The 14,639-nt window shown below is 55.6% G+C and overlaps 3 protein-coding genes across 6 annotated transcripts; 1 reads left to right on the top strand and 2 right to left on the bottom strand.

Annotated features, from left to right (window-relative positions):
* Window positions 1-826: 826 nt before the first annotated feature.
* On the bottom strand, window positions 827-7,375 carry NSFL1C (NSFL1 cofactor). Its single transcript, XM_063404403.1, has 9 exons — window positions 7,216-7,375; window positions 6,412-6,509; window positions 5,782-5,856; window positions 4,545-4,710; window positions 4,126-4,218; window positions 3,366-3,475; window positions 2,802-2,939; window positions 2,148-2,312; window positions 827-1,203 (listed from the first exon to the last, which is right to left on the bottom strand). Exons 1-9 carry the CDS (start codon window positions 7,315-7,317, stop codon window positions 1,041-1,043), a joined length of 1,110 nt encoding a protein of 369 aa, XP_063260473.1. The 5' UTR covers window positions 7,318-7,375; the 3' UTR covers window positions 827-1,040.
* Window positions 7,376-7,888: 513 nt separating this feature from the next.
* On the bottom strand, window positions 7,889-10,459 carry LOC134554079 (tyrosine-protein phosphatase non-receptor type substrate 1-like). Its single transcript, XM_063404410.1, has 5 exons — window positions 10,135-10,459; window positions 9,452-9,805; window positions 8,930-9,241; window positions 8,432-8,779; window positions 7,889-8,292 (listed from the first exon to the last, which is right to left on the bottom strand). The coding sequence occupies exons 1-5, from the start codon at window positions 10,199-10,201 to the stop codon at window positions 8,186-8,188; spliced, it is 1,188 nt and encodes a 395-aa protein (XP_063260480.1). The 5' UTR covers window positions 10,202-10,459; the 3' UTR covers window positions 7,889-8,185.
* Window positions 10,460-10,654: 195 nt separating this feature from the next.
* On the top strand, window positions 10,655-13,806 carry LOC134554080 (signal-regulatory protein beta-1-like). 4 transcript variants are annotated; one of them, XM_063404413.1, is made up of 5 exons: window positions 10,655-10,983; window positions 11,885-12,238; window positions 12,364-12,559; window positions 12,935-12,974; window positions 13,297-13,806. In XM_063404413.1, exons 1-5 carry the CDS (start codon window positions 10,800-10,802, stop codon window positions 13,420-13,422), a joined length of 900 nt encoding a protein of 299 aa, XP_063260483.1. In that variant the 5' UTR covers window positions 10,655-10,799; the 3' UTR covers window positions 13,423-13,806. The 4 variants fall into 4 exon arrangements, with proteins under 4 accessions (XP_063260483.1, XP_063260482.1, XP_063260485.1 ...); XM_063404412.1 differs by having other exon boundaries at window positions 13,294-13,806; XM_063404415.1 differs by lacking the exon at window positions 12,364-12,559.
* Window positions 13,807-14,639: the final 833 nt, after the last annotated feature.

Raw genomic sequence — 14,639 nt, 5'->3', positions numbered from 1 at the left:
GCTACCAGTGCCTCGTGTCTGAGTGTAAGGAATTCACCCACAGGATTCTGTTCAAAGGAGGGAAAGAGATGGAGACCTGAGCCCAAAACACAAACAGAATTAGATTAATGCTGGAGAATTCCAGTTCAGCTATGTTAGTCCTCAGCAGAGGAAATAAATACATCGAAGGGTACTACAGCCCGGAGTCTTTCCACTCAAGCTGTTGCCATCATCTCAAAAATTCACCTCTGAGGACAGAACTTGCTTTCCAGTAGACAGACTCTGTTTGCCTTTTACTTCCAGTCACTTCAAGCTGATTCAGCTTTGTGCCTTCTTGGAAAGAAGAAGTCAGAGAAATGCAATACAGCAATTTAAACCTGCAGCCAGTCTGGCCTGTCAGAAAAAGTGAAGGCAGAGCAGGTGGGGACTTCAATGAATGCCCCAAGAGTTCTGCTGAGGGAAGGAAAGTCAGGGATTTCTCTCCAGAAAAGCAGGGGAAATGTTAAACCTTGCACCTCACAAGTTGGAGTCTTCCCCACACTGAGCTCTTACACAAAGATTTTTCCCACAATGCTTTTACAGGAGTATAACCATTATCCTGACAATAAGATCACCCATTCTCAGATAGTTTATATTTAATGTGTGGAAAAAAAGAGAGTACTTTACAGCAGTCCCTGGAGGGAAGAGAAAGGACTGTGGTGAGCAGTCTACTGGCAGAAAGAGCAGTCCACTGCTCCCTGGAGTTCCCTTCCCCCTTGCCTTCCTCCCCTCTCCCAGTGCAGTAACTCAATCCACAAGGTAACTGAACTCTCCTGGGGGAATCTGGGGCACCAGAGCCTGCAGCTCCTTTCCAAACGAATCCATTTCGTTTATTTATTTTGAAGTCCACTGATCATCATCACAAAAAAACCCCATGGGAAACGCAACTAAAGAGAAAAAGTCCAACCAAGACCTAAGAACCCAGAGCTACGAGCAGATGTGGGCCTGCGTGGCACGGCGCCGGCGCGCGCGCGGGAGGAGACGGCCCCGCGCCGCAGTCGTGTGGCCAGAGCTGGGGTTCTTTATGTCATCCTCTGAACGATGACAGCGTTGAGCAGGTTGGCTTCTTTCAGGGTCTGGTTCTCATCAGTCAGCTCTTTATTGGGGAAGGTGGTCATGAGGACGAAACTGGTGGCAGCCATCGCTGGCCGAGCATCTACTATGAAGAGCCGGATGTCGCGGATCCTGTCCAAAGGGATCAGACACACAGGGTGATGCTGTTACTGCACAGCATAGACAAAGCTGCTCAGAGCAGGCAGCCCTGCAGCCCTGCAGCTCTGCATTTGTATTCCAGCTCCCACCACAGGCCACACCAGGCTATTGTGATTCAACCTGCTCCCATTTAGTGAAACAGCAGCAGCTGCTTTCTGGGCTACAGACTCAGCTCAGTCTTCTCTGTCTGTGTTGACACGGGGTTATCTGAAACTGAAAGTCTCCAAACCCTTCCTAAGGAACAGTTAACAAACTGATACTTTCTGAGCTCGTCATACACAGCAAAACCCAGAGGATTTCTGCTCCTGTGAGCAGCCACACAGTGACACAGGATCCATTTCCTGAACTCAGTTACAGGCAGAGGTTTTTGTCACTTTTTGCCCTGAGCTTGACCCTTATAGAAACTGGAGGAATGAGTATAAATTATAAGATCAGGAAGGTGAGAAGAATTTCAAGAGATTTTGAATGAAGCAGTGGCATAATTAAGCCAACTTGCTCACTGAAAGGAACAGAATTGTGGTAAGAGCATCCCTTGGGGCTCCATTCAACACAGGGAATAGCCCCATAGAAAAGTCTAAATTGAGTCAGAATAACTGAAGCAGGTTCCTAATTATCTGCCAGTTTCCAAAGCCTTTAGAAGAGATTTCAATTTTTCAGAGGCGACATCAAGGTAAGTTCTGCTGATAACACACTCACAGGTGTCAGGTCACTGGCTATAATCTATCCCAATTTGGAAAGCAAATCCTATCCAGCAGTTAGCAACCTCTTAAAACCACCACTACCATTTCATTCTCTTTCCCCTGTACAGAAGGATGCCCAGAGCTCCCTTTGGCAGGCTATCTAGGATTTTCACACTCCCTCCACCAGTGCCCTGTCCTGCAGGGCCATTGACGCCGTGTTCCCTGCTGCGCTCATACCTGTGACTGTGGTTGAATTTCTGGACCAGGCGCCCGCCGTCAGCGAGCCGGATCTGGATGTTGGTGACGGGCTCCGACTCATCAATCACGATGGCAGAGCTGGCTTTGGCTTCATTCTCTGCCTGCTGGGCTGGAGAGCTGGTGCCCATCACCTGGGGCGCGTTGCTGCCAGCAGGGAGACACAAGGTGAGCTGTTAGAAACCAAACTCAGCTGGCTGCAGGGTGCCAGGTCAGGCAGTGAGCTCACCGCCTGCCCAGCCCAGCTACCAGGGCTCCTCCACAAGCAAGCTGGAAGTCAGGATTTTTGAGTCAGCCAGTCAGCAGGAACTTGTCTAGAAGTTCAACTCTACCACCCCCTTTGATGCCACAGGTCCTCACATCCACAAGTTAACAGGGAAAAGTGTGACTTGGAAACACTGCTGGAATGCAACACACCCATGGAGGTTCCAAAGCAGAGATCTGGCTCCTGGCAAGGGGAGGCTGGGCCACCTCTCAGTATACGTCAGTGAGCCTTGTCTCCTTAGAGGAACACCTCCCATCCCACAGGCACCCAGTGCATTTCTTTCAGAAGGATGACTCAGAAGGCTCCACCTCGCAAGGCTTGAGTGACTCTCTCACATTACCTGTAGTAAACCAGTGTCACCATCTTCTCACCTGCCCAGCTTCTGTCCTTCTCCAGTAAAGGCTCTGAAGACACTTTTAGGTTTCACATACTCCTCATCACGGTGATCCTCCATGTCCAGGTTCACCTGTCCACCCCGTGCTAACCTGCGCAGCTCAGCTGGGACTTCCCTGCAAAGAGAGTGTTCTAAGGCAGAGCCTGAAGCAGCAAGGCAGCAATGTGTGGACAAAAAGGCCAAGACCTCTGGAATTTCAGGAATCACAGACAGCCTTTCTTTAACTGGCAGGGCAGATGCACACCTCCCCACCGACAGACACATATTAAAGCTTACTTCTCCCTGGCCCTCACCTGCAGTGAAACAATGCATCAGAAATTCTCAACACAAATATGAACATGTTTGTTTACTTCAAACTCTCAAGGCCCCACATAAACCAAACCCACTCCCTGTTAACCTGAACCAAATGTTCCATATTAAGAGTAACTATTTTCTTGCATGAAAGCTCAGGTGAAATGTGCCATGGATTCAGAAGCCTGGATTCCACGAACACTCATGTTTCAGAAAACAGCTGTCCCTTTTCTCCCCTCTCACTACGTACCCTCTGCGGATGTCATCCAGGAACTGGGCATTGGACGGGTCCTGGTAGCTCCTCAGCTCTCCACTATCCAGACTAAATCCACTCTTCCAGAGCTTCAGTACAACGTGCACCTGCAGCAGCGCCAAAAGGACAATCAGCCTCATTGAGCATCTTGGTGACAACAAGAACTGAAGCAAAGTGAAAAGTTCCAGATGGGCAGAGGAGCTTCAAGGTGCAGAAACATTCCAGCAGGTTTGTCTGAGCTAAGGGAAAAACCCAAAGCACTGGCTTATATATAATGATCAGGTGTCAATTCCTAGAAGGTGGCACCATGGTCCCCTTTGGGATAAATATGGCTGAAGAGCCAGGAATGTGCTGGGCAAGGAGCCCAAACCAGGCTCCCACCACAGCCATGACCTTGTCTGGTCACAAACCAAGCACAAGGGAAGCTTGAACTGATGCTGTCAGCTCCCATCTATGGATATATATAATAATGGATAAAGAAGAGTTGATTTCCCAATGCTCTTTGCACACTCTTTTTCCCAATCTGCACTTCTAAGAAAAGCTCAGATTTTTAATTAAAAGATACCAGAAAACTGCTTACCCAAGACCTAATCATCTATTATTTTCTACTTGGAAATCCCACAGGAAGCAGGATTTACCACGTTTCTGTCCTTGTGAATTTCCATCAAGCTTTGTAACTCTTGGGGCTGGCAAGCTCAATAGCTGGAGCAGAGAAATCCCTGGAGTGACAGCTACAGAACCAAGCAGAGATACTCACATCCTGAGAAGAGTTGGGTCTCCTCTCTCCTGCCACATAAGCCGACTCCTCCTCTGGAGTAGCCCCAAGGCGATACCCTCCCCCTGCAAAAGGCTGTGAGAGAGAGGCAGGCACAGGGTTACAGAACCACACAGACCCAAAGAGCTGCTGCCCTGTCCCCACCACCCCTGTGGGTGAACAGGGGCTTCATGGCATCAGCAACATCTCCTGCCCTGCAGGCAGTGACAGCTTCAGCAAGTTAATAAATGGCACAACAGAGCGGCTTTTCTTGCCGCTGTGACACACAAAATGGAGCTGCACTAAGAAAGGAGTCCAGACTTAGCTGCTGAGATAATTCCAGGACTCCTCAGTACCAAACAGCTGACAGAGAGGAACCTTAACTGAAATGGGAACAGAAGGAAGAACTGCTCCCTCCTCACCTTTGGCTTGCTCGTCTCGCCACCGCTCTTGGCTGTCCGATCGACGGCCACCGCGCCGTGCTCCTTGGCTCCCTTGAACAGATCCTCCACCAGCTCGTTGGGGCTCTTCTTCCTCGGAGGCCCCACGATCTGCTGGCCACTTCTCTCCGAGCCGCCGGCATAAAACCTACCAGGAAGCAGCCGGCTGCTGGTCAGCCCTGCCCGCTGCCTCTGCAGGCCCCGCGGGTCGGCTCAGGGCTCCCTTGTTCGTGCCAGTGCAGCTCAGGGAAACCCCTTGGATCTACCACCACTGTGTCCCCCACTGCAGCCACGTGCATGTGCTGCAAAGACTTTCTTTTTACGTCAATTACTGTAAATTACCCGTGGATCAATAGCAATCAATGGTAACAATGCTCAGACCTGGGAAGAGGAACGGTTTTAAACACCGGTACCAGCTCGATTACCCAGCTGAGCAAGGCTCCCAGCAAATCTCTGACCCGTCAGAGCAACGTGCAGCTGGAATTCTGAGGAAAGGCACACGTTCATGCCACACAAAGGACGGATCTCAACTGGAAGCAATGGATGCACAGTCAGTGAAGTGCAATTAAGCACTTCTGGAAGATTGGGTTTATTAGCTTCCAGATGGCTTGTAATACACAGAGTGAGCTCCCAGCTGCCTGCAGACCATGGCCCATCCAGGCTGAGCCACCCCTTCAGATACATCAGTTCCATTCCATTTACCTTGCCTGTCAACCTTAAGGGTATTTAACTACTTAGAGCTGACATTGTGGGAGACTGTCCTACTAATACTCCACATTCCCCCTGGAAAGGAGCCCTGCATTTTTATTTCTGACTCCACACTCCATCACTTTACCCTTAAGCAACACTTAAGGGGAAAAAAAAGAACCCCAAACGCCAACCAAAATAAATCCCCAAAGAGTAAGAAAACCAATCCCTGCATAATTCCCACATTTCCATTCCTTACAGACACAAAGGAGGATCTGGGCTGTTTTCTGTTCTTAACTCAGGGCTTCCACATCCTACTTTAGGCTTTCTCTCAGTGCTGAGAGCTGGTGCTTACACAGCTGAGCACGTGCTTGTGCATAGGCTTTGCACTGACAAACCTCAAATGTTTCATTACAGGAACTCCACATCCACGTAAACCTGTTTTTTCTAAACAAGTCATACACAAGCACCAAGTCCTCCCAGAAGGAAAGGGATAAACAACCAGTGTTTGAGCCTTCAGCTGCAAACCTACCGCTGTCCCTCCTCCTCTTCATCATCCTCCTCCTGCGCGTGCACGAGGTCTCTGAACGAGGTCACCCGATGGTCACTGCAAAAATCCAGCACAAAGGACATCAGCCACATTCCCAGCTGGAACATTCCACACTGCAGCAGGCTCCCTCTGCAAGGTGGGCTCTGTACTGACCCCAGAGCGCTTTTCCTTCATGACAAAGGCAGCAACTCCTCTTTGGAACTGGACAGAATTCCCTTATTTCAAAGGGATTTGGTAAGGTACAATTCAATTTTTTGTTTTGTAAAATGCTCGGTTTGATCAGCTCAGGTGTCACAAAAAATGAGAAAATATTCTTCCTGCAGAGATATGATCTGCTTAAGTGAAGGGTCACCACCAGACTGTTTTGTCTTTATCAAAAGATAAATCAAGCTTTTCCTGAGCAATGAGGCAAGTCTTCCTAACTGATCTCTGCCTCAGTTGTGCAATAACACCCATGCTTGTGATGTACAAACACTCAAGTTTTCACTATTTCTGGAGAGCCACCCGAGGTGAAGCAAACCTAAACACAGAGCTGAAAATGAACACAATCAGTGCTTTAGAGAGCGTGTGTTTTGTCAGCTTTCCAGCACAGGGCTGAAGCTCTCTCCTCACCTGCCTCCAGTGCCTCTGGACATGGAGCTGGGTGTGGGCTGGGGAAGGGTCAGGATGTCCTCATCACCCCCATCCTCATAGAAACTGGCGAGTGCAATCTGGAAAGGAAAACCACCAAAGCTCCTCAGGAAAAACAGGCACAAACAACCCAGCTGAAGCATCTGCTACGCTGCACCTCCTAAGGCACCTCACACTAAAGACACTTTGTGTCCTTTCCCCTGCTGCAGGGCCTGGCAAAGACGAGGCCTCAGCAGGTTGTGCTATTTGGCTGTGTCATGGCAGGACACTCACTGCTGCAGGCGTGTCACCCTCCCTGCCAGGGAATGCCAGGGCCCTTCTTCTGCAGCACTTATACAGGAGTTAGGCCAAAATTACTGCTCTGAAACAGCAGCTTTTGTGCCATCTAGAACAAATTCGGAATGTAACACAGCCAGTCTGAGGAGGAGCAGGGACAGCAGCAGGTCAGAATGGTGGCTGACTCCCCCTCAGTTGTTTGCTGACAGCGCGCTGACAAGCTCACCAGCATTCCAGGAAAACCTATATAACCCCGGCAAACCCCAGACCCTCCGTCCCTCACCTCGCGAAAGAAAGTGAACGACAGAACCAGGAGGGGCCTCGGCCTCAGCCAGCCCGTGGCCCCGCCGCAAGGGCTGAGCCCGGCGACGGACGGGGACGAGGCCTGAGCCTGCGGGACACCGACCTCCGGCCCAGCGCTGCCCCTCGCCAGCGCCACAGCCTCCTGAGCCGCGGCCCCGCCTATCCCCGCACCAGGCCGGGGAGGGCGGAGGGCAGCGGCAAAGGTACCTGGAGGTCCCAGCCGGCGGACTCGAGGAAGAACCGCGCCCGCTCCTCCTCAGCGCCGGTCACGGCCACGAACTCCCTCAGCGCCTCCTCCCTGTCCGCCATCTTGCCGCGGTGCAGCGCCCAAACTCCGCCGGGCCGGCCCGTCCCGCCCCCGCGTGCGCCGCCAAACCCGCCCGGCCGGAAACACCTGGGGTGACGCGCGGTGCCCGGCCCGCGCACAGCGGCCCCTGCCGGCCAGGAGGTGGAACCGCACCGGGCCCGGCCCGGAGTGAGCACCGGGCATGGGGTACCGGGCACCGGGCATGGGGTACCGGGCACCGGGCACCGGGCATGGGGTACCGGGCACCGGGCACGGGGTACCGGGCACCGGGCATGGGGTACCGGGCACCGGGCACCGGGCACCGGGCACCGGGCATGGGGTACCGGGCACCGGGCACGGGGTACCGGCCACCGGGCATGGGGTACCGGGCACCGGGCACCGGGCATGGGGTACCGGGCACCGGGTTGGGCAGCACCGAGTACTGGGCACCGAGAAACAGGCACCGGGATGGGCAGTACCCAGAACCAGGGTGGGCAGCATTGAGCACCAGGCACTGGGATGGGCAGCACCGAGTACCGGGCAGCGAGCACGGAGAAACACCCACCGGGATGGGCATCACTGAGCACCAGAGTGGGCAGCACCGAGCACCGGGCACCGTGTGTGTAGCAGTGGGTACTGAGCGCTGGGATGGGCATCACCGAGTGCCAGTGTGCAGCACTGGGTGCCGGGGATGGGCAGCACCAAGCCCCAGAGCAGAGCGGCCACAGGCAGGGTTGGGACTGGAGGTGCGGAGCAGCCCACAGCAGCCTCTGCATCCTGGTTCGTTTATTTCCAGATTCACATATTACTGCTGGCAGTGGCCAAGCCCTGAGACCCGCCTTGAGGAGCCAGGGACTGAGACAGAGCAGGATAGGGCAACATCTCTGATGCTTATCCCTTCATGCGCCTGAAGAGGAAGAGGAGGAGCCCACCAAGAAGCCCCTTCTCCAGCAGGATACCAAGGCACAGGAGGAGGAGGCTGGACAGAGGGTTTGCACCTGCAATGGGGACAGAGGATGTGAGCGAGATGGCTTGGGGAGAGGCATCCCAACCCCCTGCAGGGAGCCTTTCCTGGGACTGCAAGCTTCCTCAGGGGGTGACACCACACAGCCACCCATCCCAGCAGCTCTGACACACCCTTATCCATCTGGAATCCCTTGCTCAATCCTGCCTGGCCCGGGTTGAAGATCCACAGGAAGGCTGAGTTGTTGGCAGGGCCCTGGGCATCGTGCACCACCACACAGGTGATCGTGGACCCGTTCCTCTCCTCCGTCGCTTGCACTTCCACCTGGCTTCTCAGCTGAAACAAGCCCCCGGGGAGCTCAGAGGGCTGGAAGACGTTCTTCCCCTGTATCCCAATCCCATTCTCCAGCCAGGAAACAGACACACTTGCTGGGTAGAACTCCTTCACGAGGCAGGTGAAGGTCACGGTCTTGTTCACCTCAACAGGGCTCGGCTCAGCGTGCACTTTGACACTGGGGGGAACTGGGAAGAGAGGCAGGTCTTGGTGTTTGGTGTCCCCGGCTCTGCTGCCCACAGGGCGCCTGGTCCCTGCCCCAGAGACCCCTGTCCTCCTCCCACAGACCCCAGCCCCACAGGAGCAGGACACCCCAGTGAGTGTCCCCCAGCCCTCACCTCGTAGAGCTCTGCTGAGCTGGTACCTCCCTTGCAGCGGGTCCTGCAGTGTGGGGTGCTGCACCTCACAGATGAGCTGCGAGCGGACGTCATCCTTCTGCAGGGTCACCATCACTGTGCTGGACATGTTGTAGGTATTCACTCCCCATTTGATGACTTTGGGCAGCGGAGCAGTCAGGGGGTTCCTGTCCTTGAACCATTTCACCGTAATCGTGTTGGGGAAGAACCCTCCAGTCGTGCAGGTGAAAAGCACCGGCTGCTCTGGCCTCGCTCTCTGCTCAGGCCCAGACACAACTGGGGGGCTGGGTTTGGCTGTGGGGAGAAGCATGGGGCCATCAGACCAGGCTCTGGCCCCTACCCAGCCCTGTGCCTGCCAGAAGCAGAGTCTCCTGCAAGGGCACAGGGATGGCCCATGGGAACCTGTCCTGGACCAGCCCTGAGCCCCTTCCCCATCCCTGCTCTGCCTGAGCAGAGCCTGCTGGGCTGGTTCCCATCAGGAGCTGCTCCGGGAGCCCCACTCACCTTGCACAGACACCTCTGTGCCACTGCCATGCTGAAACAGCTCATCCACACCACTGTATGTCTTGACAAACTTCACACAGTAGTAGGTGCCCGTGTCCTCAGGCTGAACATTCCTGATGTGGATGGTGAAGTCTGTGTTGGACACATCCACTGCTCTTGTCACACGGGGATCCTTTATTCTCTGGTCATAGATGGTCTTGTTCCCACTGCCCCAGCCCTTCAGCCACTTCACAGGACCTGGTGCAGTGAGTCCTGACGTGGTGCAGTTCAGGGTGAGCGTCTCCCCCACTGCCACCGACACCTTGCCCTCGGGCTGCTGCAGACTGAAGCTTTGACCCACCTGGGCACTCACACCTGGTCAGAGCAGCAGGAAGGTTTGGAAATGAGAAGGGGACCCATGGCTGGGGCACAGCAGGAGGCATCATCAGGCCCTGGCCCTGAGCCTGGAGCAGGGAACAGAGAGATATTCCTGTCTCATGTCCCCCAGGCTGCTGGGGACTGCAAGATGAGGAGAGCCCAGACTTTTGCTGAAGTAAACTGAATTTCATCTGGAGACAAAAACTGGAAGGGAGGCAGCGAGAGGAGATCCCTGGATACCCATGGGCACAGGGAAGGACTGCCAAGCCAGCAGTGTGGGAAAGTGTGCATGGGAAATGTGATAGAGCTGTGCAGGCCCCACTTACCTGGGTCTCTGCAGAGCAAGAGCAGCATCAGGCACATGAGAGGCAGTTCCTGCATCACCAGAACCATGGGTATTCCAGGTCTTGCTCCCTGATGGCTGGGCTTTGCTCAGCTGGATTCGGCTCCGTTGGACTCTGGTGGGCTGGGCTCAGCTGACTCAGCTGGACTGGGCTTAGCTTATCAGGGTACTGGATTCTTGGGTAAGAGTCCAGTAGCTAAGGGGAAGGAAAGAGGCCACCACCAGCCCTGTTCCTCCATGCAATCACATCCCATTTGTTTCTCAATTCTGACATCATCTCCTGTCACAGCGCTGGCCCATAATGGCAATGCCCACCCAGTTTCCCCTCAGATGTGTGCCACAGCCACTGCCACGGGCACAGGCACCAGGCAGCCAGCAGGAGAGACCCGGGATCCAGCACGCTCCCCCAGACATGGCCAGCCTGTGGCTCAGCACCCTGGGGTGCCAAGGGGACACCCAGCCCTTGCCAGCAGGATCAGGGTGCGGGATGCACGTCCCACATCCCGAAGCCCCGGTGCTCCTGCCCCTCACCGAACCGGGGAGGACACAAAGCCGCTCCCTGTGCCGAGCCCGGCGCAGCCGCTCCGTGCCAGGCGGCCCGGGAGTGATGCCCGCCGGGGTTCGGCAGGGTGATGCCCGCCGGGGGTGATGCCTGGCGGCTCTGCCGGCCCCCGCCCGCCCCGGGCAGACACCAAAGCGTTAATCACCGGCTCGCCTACATTTCCTGTCCCTCTTCCCCTTTTCCTTCGCAAAGTTTGGGAAGAACCCATGGCCGCGGCAGCAGCTCCGCTCCTGTCCGGGCAGCGAAGCCCCGTCCAGCGGCAGCTCCTGGGTGAGTCGGAAGCGGGGCCCCCCAGAATCTTTCGGGGCTGCCCCTTTTCCACATAAACGCGAGTGGGCGGCAAAGATGAACAGCGGGCGGGGCGGAGGGTGGTCCTTCCCCGACCACCTTTCGGTATCAAACCGTCCCCAGGGGTGCAGAGCATCCCCAGCCCCGGGGGTGGGCAGAGCCGAGTCGAACCCTGCCGAGGCGCTGCCATACTTTGGGACTTTGGGGACCGGAGGGATTTTGGGGAGGAGGAAGGATTTTGGGACGACGAAGGGTAGGGGCCTTGTGCTGAGCTACAGGGCTGCACATCCCTGCCTAGAACACTGATTCCTGGCTGGCTCCTGGCTGTGAACCCCAATTCCCCGCAGAGCCCCAGTGATCCTGGCTGGTGTGGAACAGAGCCAGAGTGTTAATGTTTAACAGCACGCAGGAGTTTTTCCTGCTAGGAGTTCCCCTTGGCTCCCTCTGCACCTCTCTGGCCTCCAGGCAGCTGCAGCACCTCCTGCAAATGAGAGAACAGGATGCAGATTTATCAAATCATAGAATCACAGAACTGTTTGGGTTGCAAAAGCCCTCTGAGATCCTCACGTCCAACCATTAACCCAGCACTGCCAAGGCTAGACCATGTCCCCAAGTGCCACATCTACATGTCATTTAAATCCCTCTAGGGATAGTGACTCCACCACTGCCCTGGGCAGCCTGCTCATTTTTCAGATTTGCCCCTTGTTCATTCTGAACCAGTTTTTGAAGAGTCTCCTCCCTCACAGTGCCTGCATGTGGTTTCTGCCACATCTCAGGATAACTCTCAGCTGCAAATTGGGGAATACTGAGGCTTCTCTGCCTGTGAAGCAGCCCTTGTGTCATGCCATCACTCACCCCTGAACCCTCCTGTCTTTGTGCTCAGGTGTGGGTGCCCCGGCGGGTCAAAGCTTCAGTCTGCAGCAGCCCCAGACCAAGGTGTCGGTGGCAGTGGGGGAGATGCTCACCCTCAGGTGCACCACATCTCCACGTGCTGCACCAGGTCCTGTGAGGTGGCTGAAGGGTTGGGGCAGTGGGAACAAGACCATCTATGACCAGAAAATAAAGGATCCCCGTGTGACAAGAGCAGTGAATGGGTCTGACACAGACTTCACCATCCGCATCAGGAATGTTCAGCCTGAGGACACGGGCACCTACTACTGTGTGAAGTTTGTCAAGTCAGACAGTGGTGTGGATGAGGTGTCTCAGTATGGCAGTGGCACAGACGTGTCTGTGTATGGTGAGTGCAGCCCAGCAGGACACTGCTGCCAGGGACCCCAGCCCATATCCCCCACCCTGCCCACAGTGAGGTCCTGCTCTGCCCCACACCCACCACCCTTTCCTGCTCTGCCTCTGTCTCCACAGAGACAGCCCTGGTTCCTGGAACAGTGGCAGCAGCTGTAGTGCTCTGCTTCCTCCTCCTTCTCCTCGTCCTCTTCATCGCCCTTTGCATGTACAGGAGGAAGCGCCAAGGCGGGGTGGGCAGCCCCAGGACAGTGGCCACGGGCAGCTTCTTGTCTGTCCCTCTGCAGTGCTGTGCAGGGACCCCCGGCACCCCCAGGTTTGTACCCAGCACCTCTTTCTTCTGCACCCTTAAACGAGCAAACTGTCCTATCTGCCTGCTTTATCTTGGCTTCCTTTCTTGTCTGGAGCTGTAACTTGCCCCAGAAAAGGTCCTTTACTCACAGGTGCACTGTTCTGTTCTGTGTTTCATGGAAGCTTCATGGTAGGGAGCACACAGTACCAGGGAGCTCCCTGCAGCCCCTGACCATGTCTGAGCCCAGTCCAGACATGCAGATAGCCCTTTGTCCCTGTTCTCTGCCTTCAGTGGGGGCATCCTGCCGAAATTTGGGATGGGAATTAAGGGCTGTGCTGGGTGGGGAAAGGACTCAGCTTCCTTTGGTTCTGATGATCATCCTTATCCTTCCCCCTACAGTGAAGTTCTGGATGCAGAGAGCTCCCACCTGCCCAGCCAGGTATGAGTGAGCTGTGAGTATGGGGAAGCACAACCCATGTGATGCCCTGGCCTGCAGGAGCCCTGCGAGACCCTGGGGCCAGGGGGGACATGGGGTGGCCAGCAGCTGCCTGCATGTGCTCCCTGCACACTCTGCACCATAGCACAGGGCATCACCAGCCTGGCTTGAACCTGGTTCTTGGGGTTGTCCTGTTCAGGCCCTTGAGGTGGTCTCAAGGTGATCCTTGTGGGTCACTTCCAACTCTCGACATTCTGATTTAGGGTTATTTTTGTGAGATTTTCCTTGCTGCAGCATTCCCCATTTGTGTGCACTTTCGCAGCAGAGCAGCAAGGAGGAGAACAACATCCACTACGCCGACCTGCAGCCCCTGCCCCCGGCCCCACGGCGCGGGAGGAGCCCGGGCACGGCCCCCACTGAGTACGCCAGCCTCAGAGTGGCTGCCAAGTGACACATGGCACCGCTGCCTGCACGGCCAGGCCGTGTCAGGGTGGAAGAAGGGACATTTCTGCAGGGCACAGTGAAGAAGGAGTGGAGCTGTTTGCATGGCACACCCTGATCTCAGCTCAGAACACCCCGATCTCAGCTCAGCACACCTTGCATCGCAGGGGAGCTCTCCCATGACCTGGAAGCCACCTCGACCACAGGAGCAGACCACGAGGCCAAGCACCTCTGCCTTGTGCAAGCTGTTTGGTGCTGATGACACCAGGAGGACCTCACACACACCTGTATCCACCAGCATGGGCCTGTACTGGTCCTTTCCAAGCCCACAGGTCCATAATTTGTGTTATCTTTTCACCACCCTCATTAAAGCCAGCAAACAGCCTTCTGTCCAGTCCTGCTGTGCTCAGAGCAAGAGCAATAGTGTCAGTCCCACGGGTCCTGGGGGGATGTGTGCCCCACACAGCCCCCCCTGTGCTACTGCTGAGCCCCCTGGTCAGCTCCAAACTCTCACCTGCCTGGGGCAGCTCCCCCAGGCAGAGAACCTGCCCAGTCCCATGAAACCTGCATCTCCTGGCAAAGCAGCAGGAAACTCTCAGGAATGGCCCCTGGTGCTGCTGTTCCAGGCTGAGGCTCAGCCCTTGCCCATCTTTCCCTGCCCTCCTCAAGGGGCTCACGATGCTGTTAAGGCCAAGGCAGCTGGTACCAGCTGGCCCTTCTGCCCCTTCCTCTGGTCCATGCACATCTCCAGCTCCAGTCCCAGCCAGTCTATGTCCATCTGCTTCATGCACATCTTCTGTTCCTGCACATCTGCTCCTGCACATGTGCTCCATGCTAACCACTGCTCAATGCACATCTGCCCCGTGCACCTTCCCTGCTTTGTGCCCATGTGTTCAGTGCCCACCTCCAAGGGAAGCGAGCCAGTGGCAGGAAGCCAGAGGGCAGAGGTGGCAATGGCAGGAAGCCATGGATCACACTCCACACTGGGCACTGCTGCGGCCCCCAGCAACACCCAGTCACCACACACAGCTCCCCAGCCACCATCTCCCGAGCCGTGGCAGCTGAGCTCCCACCACGTGTGGCCCCAGCAGCCCCCTCGGCAGGAGGAACTGCGGTCAAAAAGGCTTTCCAGGCAGAGGAACCTGCTGCCAGCACCACTGCCTGTGACCTTGAAAGCTGATACAGTCACCAGTTTTCAGCTTCATCTACTTTTTTCTGTGAAATGAG

The sequence above is a fragment of the Prinia subflava genome, chromosome 8 (genome assembly GCF_021018805.1).
Source record: "Prinia subflava isolate CZ2003 ecotype Zambia chromosome 8, Cam_Psub_1.2, whole genome shotgun sequence".
NCBI lineage: Eukaryota > Metazoa > Chordata > Aves > Passeriformes > Cisticolidae > Prinia > Prinia subflava.
The sequence above is the reverse complement of the archived record's forward strand: the minus strand, read 5'-3'. Positions and strand labels throughout refer to the sequence as shown.

Coding starts and splice junctions, on each gene's coding strand:
- NSFL1C (XM_063404403.1), bottom strand. CDS start 7,317: ATGGCGGACAGGGAGGAGGCGCTGAGGGAGTTCGTGGCCGTGACCGGC. Junction 4,711..5,781: donor GAAGAGGAGGAGGGACAGCG/GTAGGTTTGCAG, acceptor GCTTCCTGGTAG/GTTTTATGCCGGCGGCTCGG. Junction 2,313..2,801: donor GAAGGACAGAAGCTGGGCAG/GTGAGAAGATGG, acceptor CCCTGCTGGCAG/CAACGCGCCCCAGGTGATGG.
- LOC134554079 (XM_063404410.1), bottom strand. CDS start 10,201: ATGGTTCTGGTGATGCAGGAACTGCCTCTCATGTGCCTGATGCTGCTC. Junction 9,806..10,134: donor CTTGCTCTGCAGAGACCCAG/GTAAGTGGGGCC, acceptor TGCTCTGACCAG/GTGTGAGTGCCCAGGTGGGT. Junction 8,780..8,929: donor GCTCAGCAGAGCTCTACGAG/GTGAGGGCTGGG, acceptor CTCTCTTCCCAG/TTCCCCCCAGTGTCAAAGTG.
- LOC134554080 (XM_063404412.1), top strand. CDS start 10,800: ATGCCTGGCGGCTCTGCCGGCCCCCGCCCGCCCCGGGCAGACACCAAA. Junction 12,560..12,934: donor GGGACCCCCGGCACCCCCAG/GTTTGTACCCAG, acceptor TTCCCCCTACAG/TGAAGTTCTGGATGCAGAGA. Junction 12,975..13,293: donor GCTCCCACCTGCCCAGCCAG/GTATGAGTGAGC, acceptor GCACTTTCGCAG/CAGAGCAGCAAGGAGGAGAA.